Raw genomic sequence first — 19,879 nt, forward strand, 5'->3', positions numbered from 1 at the left:
TTGGCTGGTTGTTGTATACAAAGCCTGCTTACATTGGTCAACTATCCCTGTCTCCAAGACTATCAGAGTGGTAGTGCAAATAAGCCTCTTACACCTGTCTGGCCCGCAGATGTGTACTATTGCCTCCTTTTCTGCCTCTCAGATCTCGCACATGCGCATCTGCACTACTTCACTGCAGTCCTCAGGAGTGAGATCTGAGAGGCAGAGATGGGGGGTACGGTAATAGTATATAAGGGCAGGCCAGACAGGTGAAAGAGGCATGTTTTTCTGGGCACAGCGCCGCACTCTCTCTTTTTTTCCATACCCCAGCTTGCTCCACCCTTCACTTACACCTTCCCATTGAGGTACCCCCTCACCTTGTCATCAGGACCGCTTTAAGTTACTTCTTTCCAGGAATCCTGGTGAGTGGATTTTCTTCTACCATACTTGTACAGCTCTGCCCTTGCTGCTTTCATACAGTCGCCGCATGCGGCGGGGATGTGGCCGCGGACGTTTTTTTAGCTCCCCCCACCGTATGCGGCATCCGCAGATTCTCCAGTCCGGGTTCGGAAGTTTTCGCACCCGCCCTATAAGATGACCCTGCACTATTGAAAACATTTTCCTGGGTTAAAAAGTAGTCTTGTACGCCAGAATATACAGTATCTTTATAAGGTTTCAGGAAGGATAGGGTTTATTTGAGCTAAGTTCTGCTATTAGTGGCTGAATTACTATGTGCTGCATAGTTATACTGTCTGATTGTTCACAGTCTTAATGTTTCTTTACTCCCTTTTTTTTTTTTTTTTTCCCTTTTTTCCTGTGATCAAGGAATACCTGATTGAGCAGCTTAGAGCAGAAGGAGTTAGTCACCTGCCCCGCATCATCACTAATGAAGTAGGCAGTAATGAACGTTATAACGTGTACACACAGGGCGGTGTGCTATTTGTCACCAGCCGGATCCTTGTGGTTGATTTCCTGACAGATAGGATTCCTGCCAACCTGGTCACTGGTGAGTGATTATATAGTGTTATTAAATAAGATACTAATCTTTTATCTGTAAATGTGCTACTTTCTTGCTATACTTGCCCATGTGGAAGACTAATATGGTGACCTGAGGCATCCGGTATGATACTGACTCGTTGTAACATAAATTCTTATTTTAAAGTGGAACTCCGCTGTAAATTGCAAAATACTGTGGCTGGCACTGCACTACTTCAGTTCCCTGTGATTTGCTGACTGAGTGGCTCATGTAGAAGCAGAGTACCTCTGAGGCCAGTTTCGGACCATAAATCGGCATTAGCGGTGCGTCGATATTGCGCGGTGTTCCCTATCTGGCCACCGGCCAAACGGGACGTGACGCGCGCTTGCCATTACTTCCTGCTTCGGGTATGCGGCGTTGCGTCAGTAATGTTTTAAAAATCCATGCGTCGCCGTAGACTAACATGACTTCTGCGCTGACGCAGATCGCCGCAACTCGATGCAAAAGCCGCACGGTAACATTCTTTAAAAACTTCACTTCCGTTGCATGGCGCCGTAATGTCGCAGTATGAAAGTCTATGGGGCGTGGTAAAAATACCACACCGCACTGCCTCGGTGTAAAAGGGCCTTCAGGCCACACTGTGAGCCTCCTCCCACCCAGATGACGCATTCTCTTAGCAGTCTTTGCAAAAGTAAAAACCTGCTATGGCACTTTTTATTTTTGTCAAAGGGGGCGTGGCTAACAAACAAAACCTGGATTGTATGGTACAAGTGGTCAGTTTTTTTTCTACTACTCTGTTATAAATTTTTGCTGCCTTTGAGGCTTTTATTTTTACATTGGAGATCTGCTTTAAAGCCAGTTTAAAGGACAACTGAAGAGAGGGGGATATGGTGGCTGCCATATTTATTTCACTTTAAAGAGACTCTAACAAAATGTTCATCCTTATTTCTTTTATCCTATAAGCTCCTTTACCTATTCTAATGTGGTCTGGATTACTGCAGCCTTTTCTAGTTGCACTGTCTCTGTAATATATCTAATCTTCTTCTTTTCTTTGTCAAGCTTTGTCGACCCAGAGAGGATGAATACAAGTTATGCACGCCCCCTCCAGGCTCTGTGTGCTTTGTTTACTCCTCACTCTCTGCTCTCATGCAGTTTGTGAGGCTGAGGGGGGAGGGATCTGCCTGTCACATGCTGAGAAACTGTGACTAATCCCAGACTGGAGTGCAGATAATTCACTATGTAATAAAAACGTGTAGTATACTGTAATACTGTAACATGATTTTTACATACAGTACATACATACATACATACATACATACATACATACATACATACATACATACATACATACATACATACACCCACACACACACGTGTGTGTGTGTGTGCGTGTATATGTACACACAAACATATTCCTGGTTAGCGGCCATGTTTTTTGTTTGTAAATACTGCCTAAAACTGGCGATTAAAAACCAGGATCGAGGCGGAAATGGCAAAGAGGGATCCAGGAGATCACAGTGACTCGATTGGTATGTTTTTTTTTTTATTGTACAAATTCTCTTTAAGCAATTCCAGTTGCCTGGTTGTCCTGCTGGTCATCTGCCTCTAATACTTTTAGCCATAGACCCTGAACAAGCATGCAGCAGATCAGATGTTTCTGCGCTTTGAGTCACATGGGAGGAAAGCGCTTTACAAATGTTATTGTATTGTATTGTATGTTTCTGACATTTATAGTCAGATCTGACAAGATTATCTGCATGCTTGTTTCTTGTGTCATTCAGACACTACTGCAGCCAAGTAGTAAATATGGCAGCCTCCATATACTTCTCACTTCAGTTTTACCTTTGAATGAGCTCCAACTAGGAAGAGGCAAAACAGGAATTTTCTGGCTAGCAGTATTTTGCTCCTCTAATGTCTCCAGCTACAGACTGAACAGTTTATTTCTGGGTGCCGGGTTCATCAGGTGTCTGAAAGACACCAGTGCAAGTAATCCGTATTCTAGCATTGAGACATTGAGTTGGGCGCACAATGTGACCAATACTAGTTTAGCTGATCAGCTAGTGGTCACCGATTGGATACTACGTAGGTTATAGTTAGACTTGCTGAAAGCCTAGTACATACAAAAGTCAATCAGGTAGTACTGCAATTTGTAGTTCAGGAGGTTAGTGTTGGGTATTAGGAGAGAAGGTAAGTGTTGGGCATTAAAAGGGGAGGATGGTTTTAGGCATTAGGAAGGGGGTTAGTAAAATATCAGTAACATGACATCATCCGGCACCTAAGTGAACTTGCAGCGCTGCAATACATACTCCTGACAGATATTAGTTACTGGTACAAACATAAGAAGGGGTCAGTGGTATTTTATTTTGGAACAGCTAGCAGATTGTCCTCCAAATGCTCTGCCACGGCCGATCTGCCACATTCTGCACCAGTTTTGCCATTAACAGCTACTCCTAGACTTGAGGAGTCTTCCATTAAAGTGAACTCGAGGTGAGATGGATATGGAGGCTGCCAAAATGTTTCTTTTTAAACGATACTAGTTGCCTGGTAGCCCTGATGGTCTATTTGGCTGCAGTAGTGTCTGTCATACACCACAAACAAGCATGCAGTTTATCTTGACAGACTTCTGTCAAACACCTGATCTGCATTTGATTGATCAGGGTCTATGGCTGAGAGTATTAGAGGCAGGGGATCAGCAGGACAGGCAGGCAACTGGTATTGCTTAAAAGGAAATAAATATGGCAGCCTCCTCCATGTCCCTCTCGTTACAGTTGTTACAGGAAACCTGAAGTGAGAGAGAGATGGAGGCTGCCATATTTATTTCCTTTTAACCAGTGCCAGTTGTCTGGCAGCCCTGCTGGTCTATTTGGCTACAGTAGTGTCTGAATAACAACAGAAACAAGCATGCAGCTAATCTTGTCATGTCTGATAGTAATGTCAGAAAAACCTGATCTGCATGTTTGTTCAGGGTTTATGGCTGAAAGTATTCGAGACAGAATCAGCAGGACAGCCAGGCAACTGGTATTGCTTAAAAGGAAATAAATATGGCAGCCTCCATATCACTCCCACCTCAGGTTCAATCTATTGTTTTTATTGTAATAGACTTTGGTTATACAAAAAATGCTTACCTAATTATTACCACTAGATGTCAGCATTGTTCATTTATACTTTACTGCAGTACTGTATTAGAAAATTGGGTTAAAAGATAAAAGTAAGAATGTTGTGAGTAGATATGCTTAGAAACCTTTTTTTTTTTCAAGTGTTTAATGGAAAGTGCTTCAAATGTCAACTTGTAGGTTTTATTTGTTGCCTAGATAAGTAATTAAACCTGATATGACTTTTTTTGTGGCTAACAAATACTTCTGAAGCCTTGTATACATGCTCTTGGGTAACATTGCAGGGCTGGTGGCTAAACCGATATGTTCTGTTGCTATCCGGGGGAGGGGCAGAAGGCTGAAGCAACAGGAGTAACATCACGCTACAGGCGCTGGCTGAGGAATTGGGCCCCTGTATGCACACTAGATTCTCGGCAGAGGCAGTCCTAATTGGCCACCTCGACTGAGTTTCATGTACTGTGTGTATGAGGCTTAAAGGATACCAGATATGAAATAAGCTAGTGATGGGGGGGGGGGGGGGGGGGACAGGCATATACTGCCACCTGTCCTGATGCCCACTCCCCCCCCCCCCCCCCCCCCGTTCTCGTATCTGCCTCCACATTCTGTCTAAATGCCCCTCTGGCAGCCTCTTACGGGTTGCCAGAGTTGGGCACTACTGCACAGGCGCTGTCATTTAGGTAAAAGGCTAAGCAGAGAGCAGAACGGGAGGAATGGTGGGCATCAGGACAGGTGACAGTATATGCCTTTTTCCCCAGTTTTTCTAGCTTGTTTTGCATCTGGTATCCTTTAAGGGCGGGAACAAATAAAAAAGCTTGATATTGTAATTCAAGATTTGTCTAGAAGTTAAAAACCTTTAAATGCCCACTGTTACAAAACTGTTGCCATTCAAAATATGGCTATGGAATGCCTATGTCGTTCTATTTAGGATAATTATACATGCAATTGTTTATCTTCTCAGTTTATTTCCACTTCAGGTTTGCTATCATATATCATACAAGCATGGGAGGGAGGCAGCACTTGAATAAAATTGGCCAGATTTGGCTGTAAAGTGTAGTCATTGCTGTTGTTTTGTCCCATTCAGGTATTCTTGTGTATAAAGCACATAAGATCATAGAATCCTGTCAGGAATCCTTTATACTGCGTTTATACCGGCAGAAGAATAAACAAGGTTTCATTAAAGCCTTCTCAGATAACCCAGTCGCATTTCAAACAGGATTCTGCCAAGTGGAGAGAGTCATGAGAAATCTCTTTGTAAAGAAGCTATATCTGTGGCCAAGGTATGTATGCCAAGCATTCTTTGTTTTTTTTTTTTTTTTTCTTTTCTCCATTATGTCTAAAGGTTAGCTGCAGTTAAGAGCATCACCGAAATACACGCCTCATGATGTGCTAGTAGAAGCTATGTAGAGTGCTCCAGGCTCTCCACTGATGGAAGAAACTTGTTGCACTGCACCGAAGTAGTTGAGAAAAGTGGACAGGTAGAGCCACAACAATAGACATCCACAGTCTGCTTAAACTAATACCACACGAATAATGAAATGTTTCCGTGTTTTTATTGAACACACCATGTAAACTTTCACATTGCAGATGGAAAAAGTATGTGAACCCCTAAATTAATGACATATCCAAGAGATAATTGGATTGAGGTGTCAGCCAGCTAGAGTCCAATCAATGAGATGAGCTTGGAGGTGTTGGTTACAGCAGCCCTGCCCTATTAAAAAAAAAAAATCAGTTTTGGGTTTGCTTTTCCCAAGAAGCATTGCCTAATGAGAATGATGCCTCGCACAAAAGAGCTCTCAGAAGATCTATGATTAATTGTTGACTTGCATAAAGCTGGAAAGGGTTATAAAAGTATCTCCTAAAAAAAGTTACGTTCTCACCTTCTCCTCATTCTATTGCAAAAAGACAGGCTACTTGCAGATTGAGGATGGCATCTCCAGAGTTCCCACAGGTGTATACAGGCAGGCTTCCTCCAGTGTTGCCAGGTGACAGGGGCCTGTGAGAAGTTTGGCATACGCTCTCCAGCACCATGACTAATCAGGAAGTGATTGGCTCTTTTGCTATCAACTTGTTGCATATTATTAAGCCGCAAGGAAATTTGGGTGCAGGGCAAGCCGAAAAACAGCTCTCGCTGCTCCTGCAAAAATCCCGGCGGCGTTTATTACTATTCCTCCTCCAGGTCGGGAACAAATAAAAAAGCTTGACAGTGGGGAAATACGTAATTTCGCTTCCAGCTATTATTGGCGGCTGAATTACGGAGTTTTTATAGTAACTTGGGCTCCGTCTTTTGACGCCGCCCAAATTACTGTCGGAGAGCTGTTTTAGCCTATGGCAGCACTGTTTTTACTTGCTTTCTCCACTTGCTTCACCTTACAAGAACTTTGTATTATATTTCAGGGAATGTGAACATTTTTCCTTTGCGGGTTCATTCAGTATCGTTGAAAATGTTCTTAAATGCTAAATGTCTCATTAAAATGCGATTGAGAACAATATTAGTAGGCATTTGTAAGCTTATATTTAACATAATATGTTCTCTTCTCTGTGGACACATCTGTATGCTGTTGCGAATCCAGCACCGAAGCATGGATTTAGTTACATTATTTTTTTAAATGGCATAATGAATCATCTTTAACTGTGAAGCCGAGTTAAGGTTAATGAGTTAGGTCTTTTGATCATTTGATGATCTTGCTCATAGTGTTCCATCGTTTGTACTCCTCCTGTACATAGGACAGGAAATTGCTGATTCCAAGCCAGTTCTCCCAGAGTTCTTGGCTTATTTGGGGCACTTGGCTGCTGTTTGCTGTTTCTTCCAGATGGTGGAGTTACTCCTCTCCAGTCCACAGAGCATTAGTTGACTAAGAAGAAAACGTTGTAGACGAGTACGGATCTGGCTGCTGTTCACAAAGAGCTTAGTGTTCTACTTTGAAGTAGTGAAAAAGAGCAGTGATATGTCTGAAAGAGATCATTCTGGTACTGTGTGGTGAGAGATAAGCAGACATTCTCCGAGCACACAGTAAAGAGATGCTAGCTGACCAAAGCATGTCCTGCTGTAAAGAATAAAGTATGTAAATTACTATAGTTTTTCAGAATTGTCTTCAATAGTGTAAAGGCAGCAGAACATTGTAAAGCTGGCCCTTCACTTGCAGGAAGTGGAATATCCTGGGCCCTTGGTGTGCAGTTGCTCACTTTGCAATAGGTCAGTGAAGCCCACATACAATATTATAAGATGGAGTTGATGACCTTGCTGCCTGAAGTTCACACTTGTATAACAAGATCTCTGGTCTCATTAACCTTCGGAGCTTCCCACAACAGAGTTCTAAAAGATGTATGAAGTTCCAGGCGCCTTTATTACATGATGGGTTTTTTGATCCATCTCCTTTATCAAAAACTGGCCTAAACGTAACATATCCTATTCTCCTGTGCTAACAATGAAAATTTGTGAAGAGTGAGCTGGAGATTTACAAATCTGTGTAATAAGTCACAGTCTCTCTGCATGGTGAAGACTGCAATATATTTCTGCCTGATAACCAATGAGAAGTTATAAAACTTCTGTATTGCTGTGACAAATGCTACTGGCAACAGGGAAGAGATAAGAAGTTCAGTAGGTCATCATTACTTTGCACGAAAGCTGGATCAAGCTATAGACCAGTAGCAGAGACCAGTTAGAGTTTGTAACGATTTGCGTCAGCAAGAGGCAGATTTCTGATTATTAGGTGATCTGCATTATCACCAATAATGCAGATATATACCTGATTATAAGGTGATCTGCAGAATCACCTTCTAATGCTGGTATATCAGAAGCTGCCGTGACAACAAATACAAAAGGTGTAACAGGTGTAACGTGCTTGGTGCAACAGTAATACTGATAAGTTTGGCAGAACCTCACCAGAGGAGCTGGTGGGAACTATCAGTAATGAATATACAAATGACGTGTCACAGAAATCACATACCATGGACAAGTAGTGCGGTGGTGCGGTGGGTGCTGGGCAATGTCTGCCTTACGGCCGTTTCGCGCTATATATGCGCTTCGACGGAGGCTGCCTCCGTCGAAGCGCATATATAGCGCGAAACGGCCGTCAGGCAGACATTGCCCAGCACCCACCGCACCACCGCACTACTTGTCCATGGTATGTGATTTCTGTGACACGTCATTTGTATGTGCATGTTTTTACCAAGTACTTAGATGGAATAAAGCACCTGCAGTGCCGATAATACCTCCTTCTCCTCATTTGTATTACAAGCGATCTCAACTATATCAGAGCACGCAGGGCGCACCATAAGAAAAGAAGTGCAAAAATCCTGTCCGCACCGCTCCAGCGTCAGCTGTTTCGTGCTGTAGTGCCAACTATGCTTTTCTCCTTTTGCTGGACTATCAGTAATGAACCTCACCAGTGACAATGGTTCACTGGTGAGTAGAGTGGTCAGACAGATCGGATTGGCAACAGACAGGAAGGTACAGTACAAAATCGGCAGGCAAAAGGATAGAGAAATATCAGGCAGGGTTAGCAACAAGATCAGATGGGCTAAAGTACTAAATCGTAAGGCGAGAGCGAAGTCAGAAGAGAGCCAGAGTCATACACAGGATATCAAGCAATATATATATATAACAGTAATAAATCCTAGTCTTGTGTGAAATCCCCGGTTTCCTCCCGGATCAAAGCACACCGGATCTATCTAAAGTCTGAGTGCTAACACATAGCATTCGCAACAGCAGACAGTTTGCAAGTGACTCCAAGCTGCTTAAGAAGCGGAGGAGACCCCTCGGCCACGCCCCCGCTCATCAGCCAATCAGAGACGCCGAGAGTCTCCGCTGACTTCAGCCGACCGGCCGGTCAGCTGACGCGCCTCCTTCCCGCATAAAGGTCTCGTCTGTGCGTGCGACAAAGCTACTCTGTGAGCCACTGACAGTCCCCTCCTCGGCGTGCTAGACGCCGGAGGGACGGGAGAAATGCCTGACAGGGAAACCGAAGCAGCTGCGGAGGCATCCTGACTGCCCGCAGCTGCTTCTCCAGGGATTGGTACAGAGTTATTCCTTCAAACCTAGATGTGTAATCCTTAAAGGATACTGCAGCTGAAAGGCTGCAGAGAGATAAAACCTGCATTGTGCAGGTAAAGAAAAGGACATACTCACCGCTCCCCTCGCTCCCTGCCGTCGGGTCCCGCTCGTCAGCCACAGCTCCCGGTACTGGCTGACTCTCCTGACCCCTGACCCGGACATACTGCGCCGCACATGCGCCGTATGTCCTGTAATCTTCGCTTCTGGCGTCGCATCATGACGCCAGAAGTACGGACACTCCCCCGCCTCCTGCATGTGCGCTCCAGCGGCTCCACTATAAAGCTAGCATGCTAGCTTTATAAAGCATGCTAGCTTTGTAGTGGAGCCGCTGGAGCGCACACGCAGGAGGCGGGGGAGTGTCCGTACTTCTGGCGTCATGATGCGACGCCAGAAGCGAAGATTACAGGACATACTGCGCATGTGTGGCGCAGTATGTCCGGATCAGGGGTCAGGAGAGTCGGCCAGTACCGGGAGCTGTGGCTGACGAGCGGGACCCGGCGGCAGGGAGCGAGGGGAGCGGTGAGTATGTCCTTTTCTTTACCTGCACAATGCAGGTTTTATCTCTCTGCAGCCTTTCGGCTGCAGTATCCTTTAAAGGACCACTATCACGAAAACTGTAACATTTAAAATACATGTAAACACATACAAATAAGACGTACTGTTCATTTCTTCCAGAGTAAAATGAGCCATAAATTACTTTTATCCTATCTTGCTGTCACTTTCAGTAGGTAGTAGAATTCTGACAGAACTGAAAGGTTTTGGACTAGCCCATCTCCTCATGGGGGATTATCAGGGTTTTCTTTATTTTCAAAAGCACTTGGTGAATGGCAGTTGCTCCGTCCAGTTGCTAAAAAAGCGTGCAGCAAGCAGGGAGGCTGGACAGCATCTTAATATAAATCTTTAGAAAGAAAGACCATGCTGAGAATCCCTCATGAAGAGGACTAGACCAGTAATCTGCAATCTTAGCTCTCCAGCTGTCAAGGAACTACAAGTCCCACAATGCATTGCACGAGTCTGACAGCCACAGTCATGATTCATAAAGGCAAATGCATTGTGGGACTTGTAGTTCCTTAACAGCTGGAGAGCCAAGTTTGCAGATAACTGGACTAAACCAAAACTTGTATTTTCTGTCAGATTGCTACTACCTACTGTAAGTGACAGCAACATAAGAGAAAAGTAATTTGGAGGAATCATATTTATTTATGTGTTTACATGTATTTTAAATGTTACCATTTTTCTCTATAATAATCCTTTAAAATCAAAATATGGGATTTCCAGGAAAGTCTTATTTGGGATTATTTCTGTTGGTACAATTGTTTATCTCACTACAGTATTTGCCCCTGTATAAGCCCTTCCGGAATATAAGACACAACTAGGTTTAGAGGGCAAAAATCAGGGGGGGGGGTAAATATTTCTACTAAACCTGGTGCGTCTGTATTCCAGGAGCATCTTATAGATGTTCTCCCCCAATTGGTATGCTCATGTGTCCCCTTCTGTCCCCAGTGTCCCCCCTTCTGGTCCCTTTCTGTCTCCAGTGTGTCCCCAGATACCCCCACCTTCCCCGTGTGTCCGTCCGCTTGCCTGTGTATAAGTAGCAGTGTAGCAGCCTAATCCATGGTTCCTGTGAGGATCGCAGACATCTCCAGTCCTGCATGGAATGACTGCTTCTTCAGATTGCATCATCAGCAGAAGCCAACACTAAAGGAGCAGTGCGGGAGAGGAGAGGTCCAAGATCCCTGCGGGAGCCACAGATCAGGTGAGACATGCTGCTTCTACATTGCTACTACATGGGGGGGGGGAGCAAACACACAGGGGTATGCAGAGACACAGAGACAATGCAGGGAGTCCCCAACATGGCGGCAGGTAGGCGGTTAGTATCAGAGGGCATTCATAAGTCGGGGGTTCCACGCATTCGTGGTGTAAAACACAGGGACTTTTTTTTTTCTCCCCATTTTTTGGGGAGAGAAAGTGCGTCTTATACGGCAGCAAACATGGTAGGTTTTTTTTTTTTTTTTCCCCAGCTCACTTTAAAGTGAACCAGAGACGAAGCACTGTCATGTATTTTTCCATATATATCAGTGGGAACATTAGAGAAAACACCTACCCTGTTCTCTTTCATTCTTCACTGCTCAGCTTGCTTCTTATCAGCTCTGACAAAGTCCCTGACTGAGCATTCAGTCTGGCTTTGCTATAATGACTCAGTTATAATGATTCTTGAGCAGAGCCAGAAGGGGGCAGGCTTGGGCTTGAAAAGACATTCGAGAAGACAGACTCAGCTATAATGACTCCTGAGCAAAGCCAGGCTGAATGCTCAGTCAGGGACTTTATCAGGGCTGATAAGAAGCAAGCTGAACAGTGAAGAATGAAACAGAGAGCTGGGTAGGTATTTTCTCTAATATTAATAATATTAGAGAAAACACCTACCCTGTTCTCTTTCATTCTTCACTGCTCAGCTTGCTTCTTATCAGCTCTGACAAAGTCCCTGACTGAGCATTCAGTCTGGCTTTGCTATAATGACTCAGTTATAATGATTCTTGAGCAGAGCCGGAAGGGGGCAGGCTTGGGCTTGAAAAGACATTCGAGAAGACAGACTCAGCTATAATGACTCCTGAGCAAAGCCAGGCTGAATGCTCAGTCAGGGACTTTATCAGGGCTGATAAGAAGCAAGCTGAACAGTGAAGAATGAAACAGAGAGCTGGGTAGGTATTTTCTCTAATATTAATAATATTAGAGAAAACACCTACCCTGTTCTCTTTCATTCTTCACTGCTCAGCTTGCTTCTTATCAGCTCTGACAAAGTCCCTGACTGAGCATTCAGTCTGGCTTTGCTATAATGACTCAGTTATAATGATTCTTGAGCAGAGCCGGAAGGGGGCAGGCTTGGGCTTGAAAAGACATTCGAGAAGACAGACTCAGCTATAATGACTCCTGAGCAAAGCCAGGCTGAATGCTCAGTCAGGGACTTTATCAGGGCTGATAAGAAGCAAGCTGAACAGTGAAGAATGAAACAGAGAGCTGGGTAGGTATTTTCTCTAATATTAATAATATATATATATATATATATATATATATATATATATATATATATATATATATATATATATATATATAATATTTTGCAGTAGTACTTTTAAAATGAGAAAGTAACTGTGATGATTTGTCACATAGGTTTCATGTTTCTGTAAATTCATTCTTGGAGAAGCACAAACCAGAAGTGGTAGAACTGCACGTCTCTATGACTTCGGCAATGCTTGCCATCCAAGCCTCTATTCTGGATATAATGAACGCCTGCTTGAGGGAGCTGAAACGGTATAATCCTACTCTAGAGGTGGAAGACTTGTCTTTGGAGAATGCTATCGGCAGGGCATTTGATAAGGTATTTATAGTTTATTTATGAAAACCGTGAATGGAAATGCCACAGACTCATGTTTTAAATGTAATGCATCTAATGCCAATTTTCTACACTGTGTGTGGTACTGTCCCCAGGTACAAGACTTCTTATCAAATAAACTCAAACTCCCTGTCATAATGTCATTCCAGACTTACCAGACAACATATAAGTTGTGGTACCCATAGAAAAGCATTGATGCGTATATTATTATATTACGCCAGAAAATCTCTCACCTCCAAATGGAGACAAAACATATTGCCTACGGTACAGTACTGGATAGAAATTGTTAATAACACACTTCCGTTATTTAAACTTACTTACCAGTCCAGATCCCAATTTACAACATTTGATAAAGTATGGGGCACTTGGGTCAACGCATTAGATACAGTAATCCCACACCTTGACATTTCCGTTATGGTACAAAGGCTATGACATTGTGGGAATAACCGAGACATGGATGGATGAAAGCCATGACTGGATAGCGAATTTAGAGGGATACAATGTTTTAGGAAGGATGGAACTCTTTTACAGCTGTCCTAAACGATGAGATGGATAAAGATTGCAAAGATATGGAGTCCGTTTGGGTAAATATTAATGGTGGAAATAAAAGTTGCCAATTGCTTAATGGGGTATGCTACAGGCCACCACATATTCATGAAGCTGCAGAACAGCAATTACTACAGCAGATTGAAAAAGCTGCAAATAAAAATGAAGTCATAGTTATGGGTGACTTCAGCTTTCCAGACATTGACTGGAGTATTGAGGCTACCCATTCTAGGAACCAACTAGGGTGAATGCGTTACTGGATTTGATCATTTCAAATAGACCAGATATATAGATGTATCAAATGTGCAGGTTCAAGAACATTTGGGAAATAGTGATCACAACATGATAACGTTTGATCTGGTGACTTGATAGGCAGCGGGACCACTAAACCTATGAATTTTAGAAAAGCAAAGTTCAATCAACTCAGGCAGGCACTAAGTTTAGTGAACTGGGATAATGTACTACAAGGGGAGGACACTGAAGGGAAATGGCAAGCTTTTAAACTTATTCTCAATCAATATTGTAGTAGGTATATCCCATATGGAAACAAAACGTCTAGGAATAAAAAAAGGCCTCTATGGATGAATAGAAAGGTTAGAGATAAAATGAAGGGGAAAAAGAATGCCTATAAGGTCCTAAAATGGGAGGGGACCGAGGCTGCATTAAGCAATTATAAGGAGTGCAATAAAAGTTATAAAAAAAATAAATTAAGCTGGCAAAGATTGAAGCTGAAAATCAAATCGCTAGGGATATCAAATCTAACTCAAAGAAGTACATAAAAAAAAAAAAAGTTGACTGTATTGGACTCCTAAAGGATGAGAGTGGGAACTCAATGGTGGATGACCAAGGTAAGGCAGAGTTATTAAATGCTTTCTTTGCTTCTGTCTTCATAAGGGAAGCATCACTGTTGCAAATTACAGATGCAGAGGAGTCTCAATCTTCCAATTGTAATATTAAATACTTAACACAGGAAGAAGTGAAGGCAAGACTAAATAAATAAAAAAATAGACAAGGCACCTGGCCCGGGTGGCATGCATCCTCGGGTCCTAAGGGAATTAAGTTCAGTTATAGATAAACCCTTTTATCTTATCTTTTGTGACTCTTTCAACTGGCAGAGTCCCAGTGGATTGGCGTACAGTCCATATTTTCCCATTATTTAAGAAGGACAAAAAATCAGATCCAGGAAATTATAGACCTGTAAGCTTAACATCAATTGTATGCAAACTATATGAGGGGTTACTAAGAGATACTATACATGACTTCATAGTAGAAAATAATCTTATTTCTCAGCATCAGCATGGGTTTACTAAAGACAGGTCCTGTTTGACTAACATGCTCAGCTTTTATGAGGTAGTGAACGCTAATGTGGATATTGGGAATGCTGTAGATGTGATATACTTGGACTTTGCAAAGGCCCTGGACACTGTTCCCCACAAAAGTCTGGTGCAAAAGTTGAGGATGCAAGGACTGGGGAAGAGTCTGTGTGCATGGATAGGGAGCTGGCTAATGGACAGAAAACAAAGAGTTGTGGTCAATGGATCATAATCAAAATGGGTGACTGTTAGCAGTGGGGTCCCACAGGGGTCTGTACTGGGTCCAGTGCTCTTCAGTTTATTTATTAATGATCTAGTAGATGCAGTAGAAAGCAATGTTGCTATTTTTGCAGATGATACAAAATTGTGCAGAATGATCAACTCTCAGGCAGATAGTGACATATTGCAACAGGATCTGGATAGGATGGCTATATGGGTACATAAATGGCAGATGGAATTCAATGTTGAAAAATGTAAAGTCCTGCATTTTGGTCGTACCAATGGTCTAGCACCATACGAAATAAATGGGATACAGTTGGGGACATCAAAATTGGAGAAGGACTTAGGAGTACTCATCGACAACAAGTTAAATAATTGTATTCAATGCCAAGCCGCTGCAGCTAAAGCTAATACATTTTGGAATGCATTAAAAGGGAAATAAAAACTCGAGATGCTAGCATAATATTGCCCCTGTTTAACTCTCTAGTAAGGCCACATCTGGAATATGGAATTCAGTTCTGGGCACCACATTGCAGGGAAGATATTGCAGTTTTAGAGCAGGTGCAGAGACGAGCAACAAAATTGATACGTGGGATGGAAGGTCTCACTTACCAAGAAAGGTAAGATAAACTGGGTTTATTTAGTCTTGAGAAAAGACACCTTAGAAGGGACCTAATTAACATGTATAAATACATCAGAAGGGCAATGTAAAAGCTTGGTGGATGAGCTTTTTGTCCCTAGGCCTTCTCAAAGGACTAGAGGACATGTTCTGCGCATGGAGGAAAAACGTTTTAGCCATTTATTTAGGAACGGGTTCTTTACAGTAAGAGTGATTAAGATGTGGAATGCATTGCCACAGGAAGTAGTTATGGCAAATTCTATACCTGCATTTAAAGTGGGCTTAGATGCTTTCCTTGCGTTGAAAGACATCCATGGCTACAATTGCTAGGTAATGCCCAGTGATGTTGATCCAGGGATTTTATCTGATTGCCATCTGGAGTCTGGAAGGATTTTTTTTCCCTTTTGGGGCTAATTTGACCATGCCTTGTAAGGGTTTTTCGCCTTCCTCTGGATCAACAGGAATATATGAGGGAGCAGGCTGGTGTACTTTGTTCTCTGGTTGAACTCGATGGACGTATGTCTTTTTTCAACCCAAATAACTATGTAACATGTACAAGACCTCCGTTGATAGAACTCTTTCTTTTATATCAAGAATGCAATATATGTCTCAACAAGCTACCATTGAGATGGAATAATGCATAACTTCTATTCCGTGTTATAGCAATTACAGTGTTCTCCCCAGAAATATTTTCCAGCCGTGTGTCATGAAATAGTAGCTGGGTGGCAGGAAAAGGTAGCCGGGTGGGGTGAGATGAAAATGCAGGGCAACTCTACTTACAGCATAGGAGGAGGTGAGCCGATGACAGCCGGGTGGTCACCAAATCTAGCCGGTTGGAGCACCCGGCTAAAAAAGCCTGGGGAGAACACTGAATTATATGCATGTACAATTTTATTGATGTGCCTTTTGTTTGACTGAATAACAGTAGAAACTTACTGTCATAAGGTTGCTGGAGAACACTTAATTGTTCTTGTTGTTTTGTTTTATTAATGTTTGTTAATGTGTAAAGCTTTATCATAAAATCAATAAAAATTCTCTTTAAAAAAAAGTGAATGGAAATAAATGTCAAGTGGTACAATTATAAATCCTTTGATTAGTAAAATGTATACATCTGTGCTTTAAAACAATTCCTTGATTAAAGGCTGGTACACACGCTATAGAGTGTGGCCGAAACATCTTGGCCTTGTTCACATTGTTCGACTTCTTACTTCTTCCACTGGAAGCAGCTCTATTAGATACTTTGCTGTTGTCCCTCCTCCATGGCAACATAATGTCTTGGACCACAACAGGTCATGGATTTCCAAATCGCAATCACTCTGCCACGTGCCATGCCAGCGATCCTCCCCCCCCCCCCCCCTCCATAGTGACAGAATGTGTCGCTAGCTCGTAGGCTAGCCGCCCCACACATTTCTCACTCCCATGCACACCTACAGGACTTCTCAAGACCCGCCCCCACCCCCCTCAGTTTCGACCCTTCCTTCAACACCTTTAAGCAAGCCCTAAAAACTTCAAAAAGACTTACCCCCATCTACCACACTTTCTCAGCTGAGCAACTTTTCCACAGTGCTACCTTATGTGTCTCTCCCCCACCCTTTAGATTGTAAGCCTTTACAGCTTAGTGTGTGCTTCTTGATTTTGCAACGCCAGCTATGACACCCTTCCCATGGACTAACTCAGACTTGTATTGCTGGGTCTTTGTTAAATTGCATGATCAAGTATCTCATTCCCTGTTTGCATGTATAACCTTGTGCTATGTTGTATGACTGTGTGTTACCTCTCTGACTGTCACCCCTTGTTTACATTGTATGTATCCCTATTTATTTGCCAGCATTGCATAATATGTTGGCGTTTTATAAATACAATAATAATAGGCTAAGCATGTATCTGTATATACTCGGCCCCTAACTGTCGCCCAAGGTATCAAGTCACACCCTGCCGGGCAGCATTCCTCGTACAAGTCTTTTGCCTGGTTCAGACTAAAAAGACCTGTAACGGTGTTGAAAACTTGAGTGCAGCATATTTTTGGACAGGCAGGCTGTCATTTATTTTGGAGAGACATCCTGTCATGGTAAAAATGGACCCACATGAACAGCTAATGTATGTGCTTGGTAGAAGATAAATAAGACAGTTAATCTTTCTGATAATTTTCCAGTGTGACCTCAAAATAGAAAAAAGCATGATCAGTGAAATATTTTTCAAACCTTCTCATCTGTTATTTGCACAGAACACTATTTGCAATCAGATAAATGAAAAATACATTTTTAAGGTCAATATTTTACATATCTGAATTCTTCTAACCTATGGAGAGGGAAGCCTCTGGATCCCATAGTCTTCCCAGTCCTCTTTCCATGCCCTCCGTCCACCGCTGTCCCCTCGTTCTGCCCCTGGTCGGAAGACGCCTTTGACATTCCTAGTGAAGGCAACTGTACTACAGTAATTGTCTCCGAGGTCTCTTGGGGAAAAAAGCAAGTCTGTACTGCGAATGTGTGAGTACGGAACCGCCTGTCCCAAGAAGCACTCGGAAACACTATTGCCTTTCAAGAACTCCCGAAGGCACAAAATCTCAACAGGGGACAGCAGTGGACTGTAGGCACTGAAAGAGCCAGTTTTTCAGGTTGCTTCACATTTGCTTTAACGGTCTTCATTAAGCAAGAGTCTGGGGCCTAAACTCCTTAAAGAATTATGATTCATTGTATTCCAACTAGGGCTTCGGAGTCGGAACAATTTTTGGGTACCTGAAGTCAAAGTTGGTGGTTTCATAAACTGAGAAGTCAGTTGAAAGTTGAATGATTTTTGTACCCACTCAAAATCCCTGCAAGGGCTGTGGAGTTGGAGCAGTTTTGGATGATTTTTGTACTGACTCCACAGCCCAGATTCCAATTAGTAAATATCCATTGCAGCCCCAGTACTATACAACACTGTTTCCCAACCCTGTCATCAAGGCCCACCAACAGTTCATGTTTTGTGGAAGGTAATCTGCTCTTCTGATAAACTACTAACACACCTGTGAAGGCTTGTGGTTTCCTGGTATACATGCACTGTTGGTGGCAGGGCTGTGGAGTTGGAGTCGGTGGTTTCATAAATGTAGGAGTCGGATGATTTTAGTACTAAATCCACAGCCCTGGTAAGTATTAGACTAAGGATAAACAATTGTTCAAAATGGAGGGGCCAAATATGGATAAAATAGTTAAAACTATTTTTGAACAATTGATTATTCTGAGTGTCCACCCTTGGTGGAGGGGTGTTACCACCTTTTCTTCTACTTCTACGGAGAGCGACACCGAGTGGAGTCAGGTCTAATCTCCCCACCTGCCTACTGAGTGGTTGCAAGAGGTAACCCACCTTTGTGAGTATATTCTCATATATTTACTCTTTTGACCAATTGGTTTGACATACTGCACTATTGGGGCTCTCGATCTGCTTTGTTTTTCAAGTATTAGACTAAGGAGTCTGAGTCGGTGGTTTCATAAACTTAGGAGTCGGATGATTTTTGTACCGACTCCACAGCCCTGGTTGGTGGGCCTTGAGGACCGAATTGAAGAACTCTGCTATACAAGGCAAAATTTGGGTGTAGATTATGGCAGGCCCAATGGCCAATTTGTGGTTATTCTCACTCCTCTAGAGGCCCTTGAAAAAGCAGGATTTATTGCAAATTGGCTGTAAGGCCTGGTTATAATAACCAATACCCACTTGTTCCTTGTATAGAACTCTGCTGCAATTGGATATTTTGGATGGAGTGAAGCATAATTTAAGACATCTAGTGCCCAGACTCTCTGTCTTTGAAGTTCCTTACTGTGCTATTCCTGGCTGTGAACACAGATCTTTGGTATGGTTTATCTGTGGTATTAGAATTAGTTGCCAGCATTTGTTATCTCCGATCTGTCTAGTTATTATATTATCTTTTGTAAGTTGTATTTTTTAAATTATATTAATAAAATGAATATGTACTAACAATGTAAAATTCTTCTGTCTGGGAAGAATCTACACAAACAACCAAGGGAGTTTTTAAAGAGTTAGAAACATTACAAAGTTCAGTAGTACTATTTATAAAAATAATTAACTCTTTTCAATATACCGTATATACTCGAGTATAAACCGACCCGAGTATAAGCCGATCCCCCAACTTGTACCCTAAAAAACAGGGAAAAATTATTGAACCGAGTATAATCTGTGGTATATCCAGTATAGGTAGCCAGGTGTAGATGTCTGCAGTATAGGTAGCCAGCCATTGATGCTCTCGTATAGGTAGCCATGTGTAGATGTCTGCAGTATAGGTTGCCAGCCATAGGTGCTCTAGTATAGGTGGCCAGGTGTAGATATCTGCAGTATAGGTAGCCAGCCATAGGTGCTCCAGTATAGGTAGCCAGGTGTAGATGTCTGCAGTATAGGTAACCAGCCATAGGTGCTCCAGTATAGGTGACCAGGTGTAGATGTCTGCAGTATAGGTAGCCAGCCATAGGTGCTCTAGTATAGGTGGCCAGGTGTAGATATCTGCAGTATAGGTAGCCAGCCATAGGTGCTCCAGTATAGGTAGCCAGGTGTAGATGTCTGCAGTATAGGTAACCAGCCATAGGTGCTCCAGTATAGGTGACCAGGTGTAGATGTCTGCAGTATAGGTAGCCAGCCATAGGTGCTCTAGTATAGGTGGCCAGGAGTAGATGTAGGCAGTA

At 42.8% G+C, this 19,879-nt stretch overlaps 1 protein-coding gene across 4 annotated transcripts in view; it reads left to right on the forward strand.

Moving 5' to 3' along the window:
• ERCC4 (ERCC excision repair 4, endonuclease catalytic subunit) overlaps nt 1-19,879 on the forward strand; it is a 162,603-nt gene that overhangs the window by 84,776 nt on the left and 57,948 nt on the right. For all 4 annotated transcript variants that reach the window (XM_068244717.1, XM_068244715.1, XM_068244718.1 and 1 more), the window contains exons 4-6: nt 805-985; nt 5,150-5,345; nt 12,290-12,497. In XM_068244717.1, coding sequence (XP_068100818.1) covers nt 805-985; nt 5,150-5,345; nt 12,290-12,497 — 585 coding nt within the window. The remainder of the gene's footprint in view (nt 1-804; nt 986-5,149; nt 5,346-12,289; nt 12,498-19,879) is intronic.

This window comes from Hyperolius riggenbachi, chromosome 7 (genome assembly GCF_040937935.1).
Source record: "Hyperolius riggenbachi isolate aHypRig1 chromosome 7, aHypRig1.pri, whole genome shotgun sequence".
NCBI lineage: Eukaryota > Metazoa > Chordata > Amphibia > Anura > Hyperoliidae > Hyperolius > Hyperolius riggenbachi.